We start from the raw sequence: 20,159 nt of genomic DNA on the forward strand, positions 1-20,159 counted from the left end.
TTTTTAATGTTTTATTTATTTTTGAGAGAGAGAACACTGAGCAGGGGAGGGGCAGAGAGAGAGGAGGATAGAGATCTAAAGTGGGCTTTGCGTTGACAGCAGTGAGCCTGATGTGGGTCTCGAACTCACGAACCCGTGAGATCATGACTTGAGCTGAAGTCTGCAGCTCAACCGACTGAACCACCCAGGCTTTCCATTCTAATTTAAATAATTGCATGTGGCTAGTGACAATTGAAGCAGACAGTGCAGCTCTAGGGCTTACAATATACATTTTTAAGTTCTCAGTCTAATATATAGTGAGAACTTTACTACAGTGCACTCCCATTTCCTCCCTCCTCTCCTTTTGTGTTTTGTCATATATTCTACAGATTTGTAAACCTAGTGATACATTATTGCCATTTGTGAATTAGCTATTTATTGTTATTAAGTTAAGGGAAAACATGTCGTTACTTTCTTTAGATTTTACCATTTTTGGTGCTATTTTTTTCTTTGTGTAGATCCATTATTTCTACATAGTATCCTCCTCCTCCTACTTGAAAGACTTCATTTAACTTTTTATATGTAGTGCAGTTTTGCTGGCACAGAGTATTTTTCAGCACCCTCTCCCCCCTTTTCTTCTCCTGGAAACAACTAACTTTTGGAAGATATTTTCACTGGTTGTAAGTTGACCTTCTCCCCACTCCCATTCTCCCCACCCAGTATTTTTTTTTTTTTAATGTTTTTAACATTTATTTTTGAGAGAGAGAGAGAGAGAGAGATAGAGAGACAGAGTGTGAGCTGGGGAGGGGCAGAGAGAGGGAGAGGCAGAACCTGAAGCAGGCTCTAGGCTCTGAGCTGTCAGCACAGAGCCCGATGCGGGACTCGAACTAATTAGCTGTGAGATCATGACCTGACCCGAAGTCAGACTCTTAACCAACTGAGCCACCCAGGAGCCCCCTCCCTACCCAGTATTTTAAAGACGTTGCTCCATTGTCTTCTGGTTGACATTGTTTTTCATAAGAAGTATGTTCTTATTCTTTATCTGTATGTTTTTTCCCTAGCTACCTGCAAGGTTTTCTATCTTTGTTTTTCAGCAGCTTTGCCTACCTTTTAAATTTATCCTTCCAGCAGTTTTCTTCATTTCTTAGATTTGTGGTTTATCATTCATTCATTTTAGAAAATTCTCAGCTAACATCTTTTAAAATGTATTTTTTGCCTCATTTTTTATCCTCTCTGCAGCTCCAGTTATGTATATTTCAGATCATCCTCCCACAGCTTTTGAGTTCCTTTTTTTCCCAGTCTTTTTTTCCTCTTCAGGTTTTATTTTGTATAATGTCTGTGACCTCTTGTCATGTTCACTGATTTGTTTTCACTTTTGTCCAGTTTTCTTATAGGCCTGTTTAAGGTCCTCTGATATTTTATTTTTGTTTATTTGGTATTTCATCTGCTGAATCCATTAGTTCATGTATGTTGTCCACATTTATCACAGATTTTTTAATGTTTAGTTATAATTATTCTAAATTTTCTGTCTGGTAGTTCTAACATCTAGTTCATTTATGATTCTGGTTCTGGTGTTTGCTTTATCTCTTGAAAATGGTTTGTTACATCTTGTTTTTTTTGTTTTTTGTTTTGTTTTTTTTTTTTTTTATGTCTCATAATTTATGTTGCATGCCAGACATTTTAAGGACAGAGCAGTAAAGACTGAGGTGAATGGTTATGCCCAGAAATGGGCACGTTTCTTCTTTGAGGCTGTTTGTTTATGTATGGATGGGGATGGGGTCATTCCAGTCAGTGATTGAATTGTTGTTTTTGCAGTTGTTCCCTTCACTGAATCAGAGACTTAAAACTCTTGGAGTAGTCGAATGCTGCTACCTTATTCTTGGTGTGGGGACTTGGATTGCCAAGATTGTTTGCTCAATATTCTAGTACATCCTTAGCCTTTAGCATGTCATTGGATGCCTGCATCACAAGATGATCTCTCTCAGTGTTCTTTGTAATTTTTGATTAGTTGTTGGAGAGTGTGAACTTTATATTGTTGACTGTATTTTGTTGTCTTTCTTGAAAGAATTTGATAGACATTTAATTTACTTTTGGATCACCTTGGTCCTTTTGTAGCTTGTTTTTAAGTTTTGTTATAGCTTTTGTCAGCCTAATCTTTATTCTATGGCTGGAGTCATTAAACTTTTGACTCATGAGCTAAAGCTGGTCGACAGAGTGTTTTTGTATAGCTTTTTAGCTAAAATTGGATTTTACATTCTTAAAGGGCTATAAAGAAATAAAAAATAAAAACAAAAATATATGGTAGAGACTGTATGTGTTGCACATAGCTTGTGATATTTATTATCTTGCTCTTTAGAGACAATTTTCTGATCCCTACTCTACGGCTTACTTAACTTTAACTTCTAAGATGTTTTATTTCTTGGCTTTCTGCTGAATGCCCTAGATTTTCTATGTGGCATTTTCATTTTCTTTGGGTGGGACTCCTAGGTTTCCCCCTTTATACGATCTCTGAGAGATGTTCATTTCTCAGTTACCTAGTATTTGATTTTTCTTTCCTTGATAATTGTTCTTTGCCATCCTTGTGAGACTTCTGCATGTAGAGCCTAGTATCTAGCCAAAGACTAAAGGATCACTTATGCCAATTTTTGGATCCTTTTCTCTGGGCAAGTCCCTCCTCTTTAATATACTGACTTGTAGATCCTCTCCCCTTAAACTTTTAAACTGTAGTCTCTATCTTATCACCTCAGGAAGATAGCTGTGCTTTGCCTGGGTTCTCCCCTTTTGTGGGGGTGTTCAGTAAATTTTAGGCAGAAAGCTGAAGTAATTATAGGGCTTACCTTTGATTGTTAATCTCATCTCAGGCATCACAGTCTTGCCTGACCATTGCCCAATCTCTGAAAACAGTTTTTCTGAATATTTAGGTTTTCTAGTTGTTTACGTGTGAGGGCAAATCTAGTACTAGTTATTCTGACATGGTTGGAAGTGGAACTCTGTTTAGCAAACATTAAGAAAAATGGCCTTTACACTTTTAGTATGGTATAAAACTAAGCTATAAATTGAGTTTAACTTTTATGGTATTTGTAAGATGTGTTAGCAGGATATATAAGAAAATGTGATTAAGATTCAATTCTGTCTGGTATCTGGAATGCCTACTCCGTGCCTTAGACTTTGGACAACTTGCTGTGAACAGAAAGAATAACACATGAACTGAAGACCAGGCATTCAGCCCCAGTAGGAAGTTGGCATGTATATTAATTATCTATTGTTACATAACAAATTGCCCTAAGACTGAGTGGTTTAAAACAGTTATTATCTGCTGGCCAAGAATCTGGGCATGGCTTAGCTAGATCATCTGGCTTATGGTCTTTCAAAAGCCTGAAATCAAAATGTGAACCAAGCTGTAGTCACATCAAAGTTTGACAGGTGCAGGATCCATTTCCAGGCATACTCATGTGGTCGTTGGCAGATTCAGTTCCATTCCACATGGGCCTTTTCAAATGGCAGCATCAAAGTAAACAAGAAGAGAGAATGTGAGCAAGAAAGAAATATCAGTGTTTTGTAAACTTATCTCAGAAGTGAAATCATATCACTTTGCTGTATTCTATCTAAGAAGTAAGTCACTAGGTCCAGCCCACATTCAGGAGGTGGAGATTACACAGGGCATGAATACAGGACACCGGGATCATTGGCAGCTATTTTAGAAACTGCCTATAATAATATATGGTATATTAATTATACAAAATATTATAAATGAGTCTAAAATAATGTAACAGCATTAACATATGTAGCATAAGAAAAATTCACTAGTGATATGCTAACTGCTTCCCAAGATTATTTTGTCTACGCCTCTTTTAGTATTCTGTGGGAGAGGTAGTATGTATTATATCCATTTTACAGAAAAAGAAATTGAACTTCAGTAAGGTTACCTAGCTGTGATATAGCAGAACAACACCCTAGTCTAGGCTTTGCCTTCTAGGCTTTGCCTATTCTAGTACCCATATTTTTTAATCTCCATATTGTATCAGCATTAAAATAGTATTACCTTTTATTGAGCACCTCTTATGGGCCCAGCATTATAGTAAGTGCATTATATATTAACGCCATCTAAGCCTCAGAGCAACTTTATTAAAGCTCTCAGTTTTACTGATTATATACTTTAGCTTTCAGATTCAAGAAATTACTTTGAAAAATTACATATATATTTTTTTGTTTCAGAGACATTAAGCAAATGTAACCCAAAGAATCTCTGTAAATACAAAAAAAAAATCATTTAAATACCCATTACCTTAAAAAAAAAAGTGGTATCACTAATTAAATAAATTTGTGTAAGGAAGCCTGACACATTTCAATCCACTTAATATTCTGAAAAAAAAAAATATATATATATATTCTGCAGATGAAAGGTGGTATGTGAATCTCAAATAAGAATGAATTAATAAATACTTAACCCACTCCTAGAAGAAATCTCAACAAACACTACTATACAAATTTTAGTCAGAAATTAGCTCATGTAGTTAATGTTGAAATCTTTCTTACTAATAAATTTGAAATATTTTCACTAATATTGAGAAAATCATTTTCTCATGTTTGAAAGGTAACCATAAGTTGATGTTATGGCCTTTTAGACCAATATATTGTAATTTTTTTAATATTTATTTACTTTTGAGAGAAAGAGAGACAGATAGAAGTGTAAGCAGGGGAGGGGCAGAGAGAGAGGGAGACATAGAATCCAAGGCAGGCTCCAGGCTCTGAGCTGTCAGCACAGAGCCCAACGCGGGGCTCGAGCTCACAGACCGCAAGATCATGACCTGAGCCGAAGTTGGATGCTTGACTGTCTGAGCCACCCAGGTGCCCCGTAGACCAATATATTTTAAATATTTGAGGGCGTCTTGTGAGACATGTGTTGATAATAATAAATCCTAAAGCTTATGGATGTCTTTTATTTTTGAACTGTTTTCCTCATAATAGCACTGTCTTACTTTCTACATTCAGATTCGCTTCCTTAAGTGGAGTATAAAATGGCACCTGAGGCTAATGTGCATGAATTGTGTAATATATCCTACTACCATACGTCATGTATGATATCCTTCACTCATTCACTTATTTATCCAAAAATTTTATTAGTACCTACTAAGGGTCAAATACTGCTCTAAGTACTTAGAATACATCAGTGAACAAAATGGAGAAATATCATGGAGTTTACATTTTAACAGACATAGTTCATAGTTCAAACAATAGGCAGTAAACACAGTAAGGAAGCAGGCATTCATTATGGATAGGGCAAAAAATTCTATACCAACTTTTAAGCCATGCTAAGGAAAATTACATAGAAAACTACTTGATGTTCAGCTTGGCATGTTTTTTCTGATTTAATGTTTAAATACTAGCCAAGAACAATAAAATTGGGAAGCTTTCTCTTCTAAAAACAGAATGCAGGGGTGCCTGGATGGCTGTGTCAGTTAAGCATCCAGCTTTTGATTTTGGCTCAGATCATGATCTTATGGTTCCTGAGATTGAGCCCCGCATCAGGCTCTGGGTTGACATAATGGAACCTGCTTGGGATTCTCTCTCCCTCTCTCTCTGCCTCTCCCCCACTCATGCTTACATGCTCGTGTGCTCTCTCAAAATAAATAAATAAACTTAAAAGAAAAGTGCAAATGATGCTATTAAGAAAATGACCATGTTTTGCTCCTACAACAATTTTTTTAAAAATGCTTTTATTTATTTTTGAGAGAGAGAGAGACAGAGCATGAGTAGGGGAGGGGCAGAGAGAGACACACAGAATCTGAAGAAGGCTCCAGGCTCTGAGATGTCAGCATGGAGCCTAACATGGGGCTCGAACCCACGAACTGTGAGATCATGACCTGATCTGAAGTTGGATGCTTAACCAACTGAGCCACCCAGGTGCCCCATCTCCTAAAACAATTTTTAATGAGTTTTTACAACTTCTGTAATGTCAATATTACTACATTGTGAAATGTGGTAATTTAATATTTTGGTTATTTTTGATGATGGTTTATAAGAATTTAAGGTATTTTATGTAACAAGATTTATGTTTCTGTAGACTTCTGTTTCTATTTGAGTTATTATAGTTTTGCTGGCTTTGAAAAATTATAATTTTTAATTGTAATTTTAATAAAATGTTACAACACATCTTTTTATTGTTATTTAAATGATGTCTTTAGAAAGCTATCTTCTCTTTTGTTTATCACAGTTATGTTTCTAAGTTAACTTTTGCTATGAAGGGAAAGATTAAAAAAATTAATATCTTATTGGTATAGTTTGGAATTAACTAGACTATATTATGGATTCAGCATATGGTATAACAACAATTTACAATGTTGCATATATTGTCACCCACAATATTATTAACTCAGATTTAATAGCTTCTTTTGTTGACTTACTGAATTAAATCCATACCTTAAACCATCAGTGGATTCATTTTTTAATTTGCTTTTTAACTAGGAAACTCTGAATACCTGTATTTTTCTATATAGCATGAAAAGTAGGCATCATATGACTGATCTTTGATCTGCCTATAATTTTTTTCTTGGGGAAAAAACTGTTTTGTTTCTAAAGGGGATTCTAAGCCAGATGATAAAGTGACAAATGAAACCCACAGCCACGCCTGAGAAAGTATGTGCACTTATAATTAAGATGCACAGTGACTAAGATATAATTGGTATAGGCTTATGTTGCAATTATTGGTATTTTTTAATAAATTGAGGAACGGATAATCTAGCCTAATCTTTATGAGCCTTTGCTTGTGATATATGGAGTGGTTACCTGCTACTTAATGGCTGTGATAACCTTTGCTTATTAGCTAACATACACATCACTTTTAGAATTTATCAGTGACACTCTGCCTGTCACCTGCAGGGTTAAGTAGTATAAAGGCAGTTGAGTAGTGAGATGGAGGGGGATGGAGTCAAGATCTTACAGGAATGAATTCACTCATACAGAGAACATGTTTCTGTTTGAGTTAATGGAAACATTAGACCAAAATATGTAGTTGAATACATTTTGTTTGGTTTTGATTGCTTATTCAAAGATACAGTCTTTTGATCTCCATATATGATCTATTGACAATGATGTATGAAGGAAAAGTGATGATGGCACTTAGAGGACTTTCAAGCTTAGAGCTAATTAATTAATCTGGTAGAGCCCTAGTATATATACATAGTTGATTTAATAGGCAGATATGAAAGCTTTTGCCTTTTACTTATTATTAGGCAGTTAGGTTATCTGCCAGTCAACACCAGAGTGTTTCCTCCAACTCCATGAATCTCAGCATATGCTATTTACCATATCCTAAATAATTTAAATACGTTTCTTACTCTTTCCACAGCATGTAGAGTCCATGAAGCACAAGACAGTAAAGCTTCTTACTCATACCACCAGGAGGATCTCCTTGAAAGATTCACTACAGGACTACCAGAGACACAAATTCTCTGAAGCATGATGTGTTGAAACAACAAAAGGCTACTGCTTACGCACTAGCTACAAACAGACTTAAGATGTTTCCAATTCCTTGAGCTCCGGGAAGCCAGGGGAGTGAGTTGAAAATCTGAAAATGCGGCCATGGACTGGTTCCTGGCGTTGGATTATGCTCATTCTTTTTGCCTGGGGGACCTTGCTGTTTTATATAGGTGGTCACTTGGTACGAGATAATGACCACCCTGATCACTCTAGCCGAGAACTGTCCAAGATTCTGGCAAAGCTTGAACGCTTAAAACAGCAAAATGAAGATTTGAGGCGAATGGCTGAATCTCTCCGGTAGGTTCTGAAAATGAAGGAAGAATGATGAAGTATTGTACTTTGTTTTTAGTTTCAGGGCTTCATTCATCGATTAAAAAATACTTAATGATTTTTTTAAACTGTTTTTGTAAAAATTTAAATATTTTAGTGAGATACTTTTTATACCAATTCTATATAAATAGAGAATTTCTTCATAGTATCAAAACTTATTTTGCACATAGATTTTAATATAGAAAAACCATGCCATTTAATTTATGTTTTTATACTTCATTTATAGTTGTCTTCAGCATTTTGAATAATTTTGATACATTAAATACAAACTTTGTATGATTTAAATTAGCACATATTAAAATTTTTATTATATGGACTATAACAATGACATTTATAATAATTGGGAGGCTGAGTCAGTCTAAATATAACTTATTAAAATGAAGAAACAAAAATTCATCATTAAATAAAACAACTGGATCTGGAACCTAGGGAATTGTTATTGTTACTGCTTCTAGTCTATTAAAAAATGTGCCATGTATGTTGGAAGGCATCACCTGTTAGGAAATACAAAATCTTGTATTTTCAGGGAACAAATAATTCCTAAATTCTAGTTCCTCTGCTTTATATATGAAGGTGATTATGTGTTTAGGGCCTGCTGTCTCTCAAGCTAGAATTTGAAGATTTGAGATGAAGAGTCATTACTCTAGAGTTGGTAATTGACCCTAAGAGAGGTAGTGTAGAGAAAAAGAGGACAGAATTCATTCCCTTTTGAGAAACATTGAGGAGTAGAAGGTGAAAGCATCCTACTGTGCATAGAGCCTTCAGAGCAGATGGGGAAGGAGAGAGGGAGAATGCTAGGGTGTGGAAGCTGAGTAGCAGTCTGTGAAAAAAGAATGTAGTTGGCAGAGTCACATGCTTTTGGAGCTTGAGGGAAGACTTCTTTGGTTCTCTGATTCCCTTACCTCCCCACTGCCACTGCTCGTGCACTTTCTTTGGAACTCACTTCTTTCTCTCAACTTTTTTCTTCACCATAATATTATTTTTGGTCCTTTTATGTTCTATGGAAGAAAATGCTAGGTTTTAAGAATTTTATACAATGAATGAAAAATTATTCCTGTCATTTGTAGAAGTAGTACCATGCGGTAAAATACAAAGTAATTAGGGATTAGAAAGTGGACAGAGAACTTCTTGCATTTATATATGCTTTTATTTCCTTTTGGGCGGGAGCCTGGGAGTATCATGGAGAAGGTGATCTCTCAATAGAGTCTTACTCAGTCATTTGTTATGAGAATCAAAGGTTGATAATTTATTTTGTTTTATATTTTTAAATTTTTTTTTTTAACGTTTATTTATTTTTGAGACAGAGAGAGAGCATGAACGGGGAGGGTCACAGAGAGAAGGAGACACAGAATCCGAAACAGGCCAGGCTCTGAGCTGTCAGCATAGAGCCCGACGCGGGGCTCGAACCCACAGACCGTGAGATCATGACCTGAGCCGAAGTCGGACGCTTAACCGACTGAGCCACCCAGGCGCCCCAAAGGTTGATAATTTAGAGGTTAATAATAATAGCTATCATTTATCAAGTTTATCATGTGCCAGGTACTGCACCAAGGGCTTTGCGTGGATTATCTCATTAAATTTCATAAATTTCTTTATGAGATGCTGGTACTATTTTTATAACCATTTTACAGATGAGGTATGAAAGGGATATTAAGTAATTTAATTTTTCCCAAAGTTATACTTTCCACAAGTGGTGGAGCTTACTTTGCTTCCTAGCAGTATGACCTGAAAGTCTGGACTCTGATGAAATGTGTTGCCTCTGCGAATAGAAACCAGAGAGAAGTCACTGATTCAGAAATCTCAACTAAAATCTCATGTAGGAGATCGCCAAGAGTAGATGCTGGGCTAATTTGGGATATGCTTTGATTGTAGTAAAATCTTATTCTACATCCTGGGAATCATTGCTCCTCGGAAAAGATTTTGCTTCTTAACAATTTAGGCTCGTAAGTAATTGATTGTTTTTCTCCTCATTCCACCTTCAATACTGATACTTCAGTTGGTTTATTTCTGACTGCCAAGTATTTTGTTTGTGTTGTATGAAAGAAAGCTTGCCTCTAATAATAGTTGTTTCTTCTGTGGAGTGATCTTTGGGTTTTTGTAAGCCACTTTATTTATATTCATTTGTGTTGAAATTAAATTCTCAACTACTGTGTTCAAATGTAGAGACAACTAAGAGCTGAGACAGTACGTCATGCTTTAATATTGTAAATATAATCTGAAAACACGGTTGGAGTTAGTTTTTATAGAGAGAGCTGTAATTTTAGGAAAATAAATAAGTAATTATTTTCCCTCATTAGGGACAAAAACCTCCTCAGGTCTTTCCATCAACTTTACGGGTAGGGACATTTGTGTTTTAGCCAGAGGGATTCCATTTTAGAAACCCTGGCATGAAAGGAAGAACAGTAGATGTGCTACTGGTGTTGGTGTTTTTTCCCCCTCTCATTGTAACATTTTGTACCCAATTTGCTATGTCTTTTTCTTATTAAAAAAAAAAAAATGTGTTCATAAGCTAGACCAAAAAGGAGTAATTCATATGTCTGTAAAACTAGGTCATTTCTTTCAGATGAGGCATATGGACTGGGTTTGGAAAGCAACTCAGAAGCTTGAAATTACAATTTTTAAGATTTAGGACACTAGTTTTAAAAACATCTAACCAGTTCTTCAGCTAGAATTTGATAATTTTGTTGATTGTACTACATATTTAGGAAAATAATTTAAAAATCATTATTCTGAGGGATACAAATGTTTATGCACAAAGTTTGGGAGGTTGGTGTGTGTGTGTGTGTGTGTGTGTGTGTGTGTGTGTGTGTCTAATACTGACTTATTGATGAATAATTTTTATACATTAAATTTTTTTTTTTTTTTTTTTTTTTTTTTTTTAGCACATAGGTGTATGAATTGTGGCAAATACTTACAGTCGTGTAACTACCACCACAATAAAATTATAGAAGAATTCTACCTCCCACCAGAATTCTGTTGTGCCCATTTGTGGTCAAATTCTAGCCTTACCTTCTGTCCCTAATACCCACTGATCTATTTTCTCTCCTGCATTTTATTCTGTTCCTAAGTAGAATAATGTGGTTTGTCTCCTTTTGTATCTTTTTTTAAAAAATTTTTTTAAAAATGTTTATTTATTTTTGAGACAGAGAGACACAGAGCATGAACAGGGGAGGGTCAGAGAGAGAGGGAGACACAGAATCTGGAGCAGCCTCCAGGCTCTGAGCTGTCAGCATAGAGCCCGACGCGGGGATCGAACTCACGGACTGTGAGATCATGACCAGAGCCGAAGTCGGATGCTTAACCGACTGAGCCACCCAGGCGCCCCTGTATCTTTTTTTTTTTTCATTTAGTATAATGTACTTGGGATTCATTAATGTTATTGTGTGTATTGGTAGTTTTTTTTCTTTCTCCTGAGTATTATTTTAATTCCTTTTTATTTTTTTATTTAAAAAAAAATTTTTTTTTTTCTAATGTTTATTTATTTTTGAGAGAGACAGAGACAGAATGCGAGTGGGTTAGGGGCACAGAAAGAGGGAGACACAGAATCTGAAGCAGGCTCCAGGCTCCGAGCCATCAGCACAGAGCCCGGTGTGGGGCTCGAACTCACAGAGTTGTGAAATCATGACCTGAGCCAAAGTCAGACGCTCAACCGACTGAGCCACCCAGGTGCCCCTTAATTCCTTTTTAATACTGAGTAGTATTCGACAGTATTGATGTATCACAGTATTGTTGTCTTTTTTTTTTTTTTTTTTTTTGATGTATTGACCAGTTAAAGGATGTTAGGGTTGTTTTTGTTTTTGGACAATTATGAACAAAGCTGTTATGACATTTGCTTTATAGCTCTTTGCAGGAACATAAGTTTTTATTTCTCTCGGGTACATATCTAGGAGTGGGGTGGCTGGGTCATTTGAGTGCATTTTTAATTTTTTAAGAAGTTGCCCAAATGTTTTTCAGTTTATCTGCATTGTTTTGCATTCTTACCAACAATGCTTGGGAGTTCCAGTTGCTCTCACTTTTAGCACTTGCTATTGTTAGTTATTTTTATTTTAGCTGTTTTAACAGAAATGTAGTATTATCTCACTGTAGCTTCAACTTGCATTTCTTTTTTTTTCTTTAATGTTCATTTATTTATTTATTTATTTATTTATTTATTTTTTAAAATTTTTTAATGTTTATTTATTTTTGAGACAGAGAGAGACACAGCATGAACAGGGGAGGGGCAGAGAGAGAGGGAGACACAGAATCGGAAGCAAGCTCCAGGCTCTGAGCCATCAGCCCAGAGCCCGACGCGGGGCTCGAACTCGCAGACCACGAGATCCTGACCTGAGCCGAAGTTGGACGCTTAACCGACTGAGCCACCCAGGCGCCCCAATGTTTATTTATTTTGAGAGAGATACAGAGCACTAGTGGGGGAGGGGCAGAGAGAAGGGGAAAGAGGAAGAATCGCAAGCAGGCTCTGTGCTCTCAGTGCAAAGCCTGATGCAGGCCGAACTTATGACCTATGAGATCATGACCTCAGCCAAAATCAAGAGTCTGATGCTCAATGGACTGAGCTACCCAGCTGCCCCTCAGTTTGCATTTCTATCATGGCTAATGATGTTGAACATTTTTTTCATGTGCTTAATTGCCATTCTTCTGTGAGGTGTCTGTTCACATTTGTTACCTATTTTTTAAAAGCTGAGGTTTTGTATTAAAGTTTGTTTTCTTACTGCATTCTTTTTAAAAATTGGGTTTATATACAACGTAAAATTATGTGTATACACACACACACACGCACAAACATATATGTAATATAAGATAAAGTAAAAACCCAGTGACTTAAAACAAAATTTCATTAAGTTGTCCTCAACTGGGTTGTTTTTCTAATCTGGGGTTGCTCTTGTGTTTTCTACATTGTGGTAAGGCAGTCCAGATGACCTCACTCATTAGCTGGGGTCGTCAGTTGCTCCCTTCCATGTAGCTTTTCCAGCAGGATAGTCCAGGTGTCTTACATAGTAGTGTTCCAAGAGGGCAAGAGCAGAAAAAGGCCAAGTATCCAAAGTCACACAGTGTCCCTTCTGCCACCTTCTACTAGTGTATGCAGGTGAAAGGGACACTCCATATTCAGGGCAGAGAAAGAGGAACTGCAAAGAATGTGTAGCCATATTTAACCCACAATTCTCCTTTCCAGAAGTACTAGAGTAAGTCAAATCATCGTGGTTCTGACACGATGTGAGTTTAGTTTAGACTTTGTTGGTAGTAATAGGGAGGTATGGTTGGATTTTTAGCAGAGGAATGACACATTGAAAATGGTTGAGTAAGATTTAGATTTTCAGGTGAATTTGGGGCATGTGCCTCATTGGAATGAAATTAACTAGGAAACATAGTATTAATCTACACATGAGGTGATACTGACCTAGATTAAATTAATGATTGAATTTTTTGGTTTGGGAACCAATGTACATCTGCTTATTTTCCCATGTTTTCTCTGTGCTCTTACTTGTCTTTCTGCAGACATGGCTTTCTTACTTGTTAATTGCCAGCATGTTAGGTAAATATGTCATAGTCTTTCTTTTAAAAACTTAGAGATCATCACTTTCTTAGCTTGCCATTCTATAGGAATGCCTTTACATGCTTCATGTTTGTTTTATCTCAACCTTTAATAATATGAAATTACTGTTGGTTCACAGAATTTTTGCTTCTTGGAATTTGAATCTGCCACATTGCCTCTCAGTCATGGTTGACATTTAGCAGAAAATACCTAGAAAATTATTGAAACTTGTTCAAAAGCCCTTGAGCAGTGCACCATAAGTAGGCCAGATGTTGCAACTGGACAGAACTTGTAAAATCTAAAGAGTACTTAATTGACAGCTTTCCTTTTAACTTAATTCATTTTTGTTCTAGGTCCATTTATTTTTGAGATTACAACTTAAAGAAAATTCAAATGTGACTTTGTGACCTACTAATAAGGTTGTTTGTTTGATTCAGGAAAACAGAAGAAATTTCTTCTGGAATTTAGATGCTAGCTGTAAACTATACATTTACAAACCACAAAGAATGTATAATTAATTTAGGGATTATCTGTTTTTCTGAGCTATGCAGTAATTTTCCCAGATGGATTAGAGCCAAAGCATGACTCTTCTGGTGGAAAATTTGACTGAGACAGCAGAAGTGTGGAACATTGACATGGGTAGAAAGGAAACAGATGGGGTGTTTCATAGGTCATATCTTACTTCTGTTCAAGAAGTTGGTATTAGAAAGTAGGGATGTCTTTGTTCCTGTTGGTTGATTGGAAAATTTGCTCTAGGCTCTCATCTCTGTAACTGTTCATCTCTCATGTAAAGAGTATACTTATATTCCTAGAACAAGTGAATGGGTTGGAATGTATGGAGCACCTGCCATCTACTTGTAACCTTCCCTTATGTATGTGGTTTTCATTTTTGCAACCCTGCATCCATTATTCCTTATGCTATTAAGAGTATCTTATTTTTCCTTAGGGAAACTGTTGCTTCCCTGTGTGAGAATATTTTAATGAGATTTGTGGTCAAGATTCCTAGCCTTTCCAGTCTGACAAACAAATGCTTTCTCCCTGGAATTTTTACTAGCCTTTTTATATATTGCTGGATTAAATTTGCCAGTGTTTTATTTCAGAATTTTTTTCTATGTTAAACAAGACATGTATACCTGTAGTTTTTCCTTCTTACAATGCCTTTTGCGTTTTGGTAGCAAGGTTATGCAGGGAAGTTCTATTCTCTGGAAGGTTTTGTATAAAGTTGGTATTCATTCTATTTTAAATCTTTGTTAGAATTCTACCAGCAAAGCCCTCTGGGTCTAGAGTCTTTTGAGGGGTGTGCAAGGGTTGAGTTGGGAGTGAAAGAGGACATGGGAAGGTTTTAAATACTGGATCTGATCTTTTTAATAGAAATTGGACTCTTGATATTTTCTATTTTTTCTTATGTCAGTTTTGGTAAGATGTATTTTTCAAGGAATGTGTACATTTTATCAACATTTTCAAATGTATTAACATAAAGTTGTTCATAATGACTTTTTAATATTGTTCTCCACACCTGTGGTACCTGTAGTAATGTCCTTCTTTTCATTCCTGATACTGATTATTTTTGTTTACTCCTTTTATCTTGCTAAAAGTTTATCATTTTCATTTACCGTTTCCAAGAATGAGTCTGGTTGTTTTTGTTTTGTTTTGCTTTTTTCTCTAATGATATATTTGGTTTTTTTTCTATTGATTTCTACTTAGTTTGATAATTTCTTACATCCTCTATTTTTTGTGGGGTTTTTTTTTTTTTGCTGTTGTTTTTAAAGCTTTTTCAGAAAGAATTTTATGTCATTGATTTTAAACCTTGCTTCTTTTCTGATATATGCCTGGTGAACTTTAAATTTCTCTCTAAGCACCAATTTTAAGTTGCATCCCATAAGTTTTGACAATGTCCTATCTTAATTGTAATTAAAATAATTAAAATTTTTAAAAATATTTTCAAATTTCTATTGTTATTTTTTTCTTTGACCCACAGGTGATTTAAGAGTATGTTGCTTAATTTCTAAATGGGAAACTTTTTTCCTTATGTCCAACTGAGAGTGATTGAATGTGGCAAGAGTAGGATGATAAAAGTTACTTTACGTTACTACGCTATGTATATGATTATTTTGAATTTGCCTTTATTGTAGTGTTGGGTTTTTCGTGTAATTATATGTATACATATGTAATCTTTTAAACATGGGCATTGATTTAAATTAAGTATAAATGCAGAAAGTTCCCATTGTGGATGGTTTATCCTTTTGTTCATCTAATTACAAGTTATCACTGTTGATTTGGAAACAGATATTTTTGATGAATACTTTTTAATTCAGTTTTCAAAATATAGATTAAAAAACAACCAGAAGTAGTCAACAGTTGAACACAAACAAGTAAGTATAGCTTTCATATGAATAGTCACAGACTATTCAAGTGTGAATTAAATTTGGCTACCTTTTTACCAGTGATCCTTACAGTAGCTCACTTGCTGAAGATGGTTGGCTCTCTGGGGTTTTGTGTGTGTGTGTGCTTGGCTTTAAATGGCAAACTAGGCCTAATGGAAAATCCAGCCCTCCCCACCTCTTTGTTGTTGTTGTTTTCTTTAATGGCTCCCAAGCAAAGAATGGTTTTACATTTTTATTTATTTATTTTTTATTTATTTTGAACACTTGTATGGCTCCCTCTCCACCTCTCTCTCTCTCTCTCTCTCTCTCTCTCTCTCTCTCTTTTAAATTTATTTATTTAAATTCAAGTTTGTTAACATACAGTATATATTGATTTCTGGAGTAGAACCCAGTGATTCATCACTTGCATATAACACCCAGTGCTCATCCCAACAAGTGCCCTCTTTACGCCCATCACCCATTTAGCCCAATCCTCTGCCTACTTCCCCTCTAACAACCTTCAGTTTGTTCTCTGTCTTTAAGAGTCTTTCTCTTCTTTTAAAAATGTTTCATTTATTAAAAAATTTTTTCTAATGTTTATTTATTTTTGAGAGAGGGACAGAGACAGATGTGAGCGGGGAAGGGGCGGACAGCGAGGGAGACACAGAATCCCAAGCAGGCTCCAGGCTCTGAGCTGTTAGCACAGAGCCCAGTGTGGGGCTTGAACCCATGAACCGTGAGATCATGCCCTGAGCCGAAGTCGAATGCTTAACTGACTGGGCCACCTAGGTGCCCCTAAAATGTTTTGTCTTTGAGAGAGAGAGAGGGGGAGAGAGAGCAAGCATGTGTGTGAGTGGGGGAGAGGAGGCAGAGAGAGAGACACACACAGAATCCCAAGCAGACTTCAGGCTCTGAGCTGTCAGCACAGAGCCGGACGCAGGACTCAAACCCACAAACCACGAGATCATGACCTGAGCCAAAGTCGGTTACCTAACTGACTGAGCGACCCAGGCTCCCCTGTCTTTAAGAGTCTTATTATGGTTTGTCTCCCTCTCTGTTTTTATCTTATGTTTCCTTCCATTCCCCTATGTTTATCTGATTTGTTTCTTAAATTCCACATATGAGTGAAATCCTGTGATATTTGTCTTTCTCTGACTGACTTATTTCACTTAGCATAATACACTCGTTCCATCCACATTCTTGCAAATAGTAAGATTTCATTCTTTTTGGTTTCCAAATAGTATTCCATTGTATACGTATACCACATCTTCTTTATCTGTTCATTAACTGACGGACATTTGGGCTCTTTCCATCATTTAGCTATTGTTGATAGCACTGATATAAATATTAGAGTGCATGTGCCGCTTTGAATCAACATTTTGGTCTCCTTTGGATAAATATCTGGTAGTGCAATTACTGGGTTGTAGGGTTTTACATTTTTAAATGGTTGGTGAAGAAGTAAATTCCAAGGAGAACATGCAACGGAGGCCATATGTAGCCACAAAGCCTGAGCTGTTTACTATCTGGCCCTTTATACAAAGTTTGCCGATCAAAAGTTTGTGTGACTAAGGATGTCCTCATTTTTAACTCTTGTCTCTCTTAATCTTTGAACTGTTATGCATGTTGCATGTGAGTTATTAACATGCTCTTAAGTAAGTCAGTGTCCAATTATTGAATCATTCTTATGTTCTTGTTTACTTTAAGTCTTTATATACTTACTTTATACCTTTGATTTCCTCTTATTTTATACTTGTTACACTGTGTTCACCTATTCCATATTTTCATCAGTCTGCTTTCTTGAAGCAGCTTGTATTTAGAAGTGAAATGGGATTTATGAGTAAGAGATTGAACATATTTAGAAAGAATAGTCTGGTGAAATGAATGCAGTGTGAGTTTCTCAGACTTGGATTTGAACCTCAAGTATACTACTTACTAACTGATCTTAAAAAAGATTTACAGTCTTTCTGATCTTCAGGTTTTTCACTTGTAGAATGGCAGTAACAGTCTCTATTTTGAAGTATTGTTAAGCTTTTAATGAGATTTAAAAGCTTATGGAGAAGACCTCCTTTGTATTAGTAGTTCATCAATAAATAGTAATTTTAGCTAATGGTAGTTGATAATCTAGTTTTAGTTAATGGTAGTTAATAATCTAAAAAGTGCATGACCTTATATACTTATTGTAGAACTCAGAATACTTGTTTCCATTGTTTTTAATAGAAAGAATTTTCTTATGTCACATATTTAGCACAATGGATTGAAATTCAGAAACCTACATGTTCTTTAGAGTAACTCTTCACCTTGAGAAAATTATTTAACCTCTGTGGGCCTAGGATCAAAACTATGGAGAAAGTTGATTGGGATAGATGATCACATTTGATAGATCTCTCTGTCTTTGCAGAGATAAAATAGTTAAATACACTAGGTTAAGTGGAAGCATAGAATGGGCTTTATTCCTAATAATTTGGTTCTCATTACTGAATTATATATATGCTTTTAGAAATGGGAATTATAACTCCCCATCTTAAGCTTTATTTAAAATGTAGGAATTTTAGTTATTATCACTGCCTAAAAGGTCTCTAGGGAAGAATGGATCATTCTTTTTTTTCTTTTTTTAAATTTTTTTTTAACGTTTATTTATTTTTGGGACAGAGAGAGACAGAGCATGAACTGGGGAGGGGCAGAGAGAGAGGGAGACACAGAATCGGAAGCAGGCTCCAGGCTCTGAGCCATCAGCCCAGAGCCTGATAAGGGGCTCGAACTCACGGACCGCGAGATCGTGACCTGAGCTGAAGTTGGACACTTAACCGACTAAGCCACCCAGGCGCCCCAAGAATGGATCATTCTTTGAGAAAGGTGTCACATAAGAAAAATACTGAAATCTTAACTCAATTGAAAAAATTTAAACTTTGTGTTTGAATTATTTTCCATGTATTAATGCTATAGAGGAGTGCCTGGGTGGCTCAGTCAGTTAAGCATCCGACCTCAGCTCAGGTCATGATCTCACGGTTGGTGAGTTCAAGCCCCGCATTGGGTGAGCTCGAGGCCTGCTCCAGGTGAGCTTGAACCCCAGTCCGGTTTCTGCATTTTCTCTCCTTCTATGTCTCCCTCTCTCTCTCTCTCCCTCTCTCTGCACCTCATGGGATTCTCTGTCACTGTCTCTCACTCACATGCACTCTCTCTCTCTCTCTCTCTCTCTCTCTCTCAAAAACTAAATGAATAAAAACTTTATAAATTCTATAGAGACAAAGTGAATTTTAAAATGTATGAATATTTGAGTTTAGGGCTGGATTAAACATTCTTTACATATTATCCTTTATTGTTTTATCCTGGTATTATGGAATATTTGATAATAGTTCCAAGCTCTTCTTGATAATTGAAGATAATAGCAAGAAATATGGCTATAGTCATCAATTTCAGTGTCACCTGATTTATATAGATGGTACATAATTTAGTAGTTGTTTGGAAAACAACTTTCTGGGCTCTTACATTTCTTTTGGGAAGACTTATTTCATTGTGAAGATGTTTGCTTTAGTTTTGAGATTGTCATATTGACATTTTATAATTCATTCATTTAAAATCATGAAAAAATGGTTGTTTAGTTTCAGAGATTAATATTCTAGACAAAGCTGTCTGAAGAGTAAATATAAAAAGATTTTGACATAGTGAGTTTGTGAATTACAATGGGTAGAAGAAAATATAGTATAAAATAGCACACTGCTTTTCTTGTTGCTGGTTCAAATAAGTTTGATTTTAATCTAGTGGTTTGTTCTTTTAAACTGTGCAAAAGGTGTTGCTTGTCAGAGATGTTTCGCATCAGAAATGGCGTAAGAGACTCTAATAAGGTTTAGAGAGAAACTGAGGTTACCCTAATAAATACAGAATGCTAAATCTGCAAATAAATAAAGACAAAAGGGACATTCAGAAGTACAGTTTAATATTAATTCTCATTTGTATTCATTAGCACTTCAAAAATATTATCTTTCTTACCACATGATATGTACAGAGGCTAAGTGACTTAGTCATTTTCTGCAAGTCAGTGGCAGAAGCAGAAATAGGATCTTCCAAGGAATTATGAAATTATATCTAATTTTCAGTATACTGCCAACACTGTCATTTTTTATACCTTTTCAAGTTTCTCTTCTTTTAAATATTTACACAGGACATTATGTTTTTACTAGCCTACCAATAATGACCAAAATACCCTCTTTCATATTATAATTACTTCTGCTAATTGTAATCAGAGGTTCCCATATACCAATATTAGACCAATATTAGAAATGGCCATTTGAATCATTACATCTTCAAATTATATGGATATACCTATATAAGCATATAAGGGCTATGTTTAATATTTATTGAGCTCAACTATAGTAACAGCTTATAATCTGTATAAATAAATACAAATGGCACATTTGACACAAGTTTGCTATGATCAGTACTTGTGTTTTACGTGGGTCATGGATCTATGGGAAGAAACC

At 35.7% G+C, this 20,159-nt stretch overlaps 1 protein-coding gene across 13 annotated transcripts in view; it reads left to right on the forward strand.

Moving 5' to 3' along the window:
- Positions 1-20,159, forward strand: part of FUT8 (fucosyltransferase 8) — a 308,716-nt gene that overhangs the window by 143,509 nt on the left and 145,048 nt on the right. For all 13 annotated transcript variants that reach the window (XM_042989928.1, XM_042989927.1, XM_042989929.1 and 10 more), the window contains one exon: positions 7,328-7,755. In XM_042989928.1, the coding sequence (XP_042845862.1) occupies positions 7,553-7,755 (203 nt within the window). In that variant the 5' untranslated portion in view covers positions 7,328-7,552. The remainder of the gene's footprint in view (positions 1-7,327; positions 7,756-20,159) is intronic.

Source organism: Panthera tigris, chromosome B3, assembly GCF_018350195.1.
Source record: "Panthera tigris isolate Pti1 chromosome B3, P.tigris_Pti1_mat1.1, whole genome shotgun sequence".
Taxonomy (NCBI): Eukaryota; Metazoa; Chordata; class Mammalia; order Carnivora; family Felidae; genus Panthera; species Panthera tigris.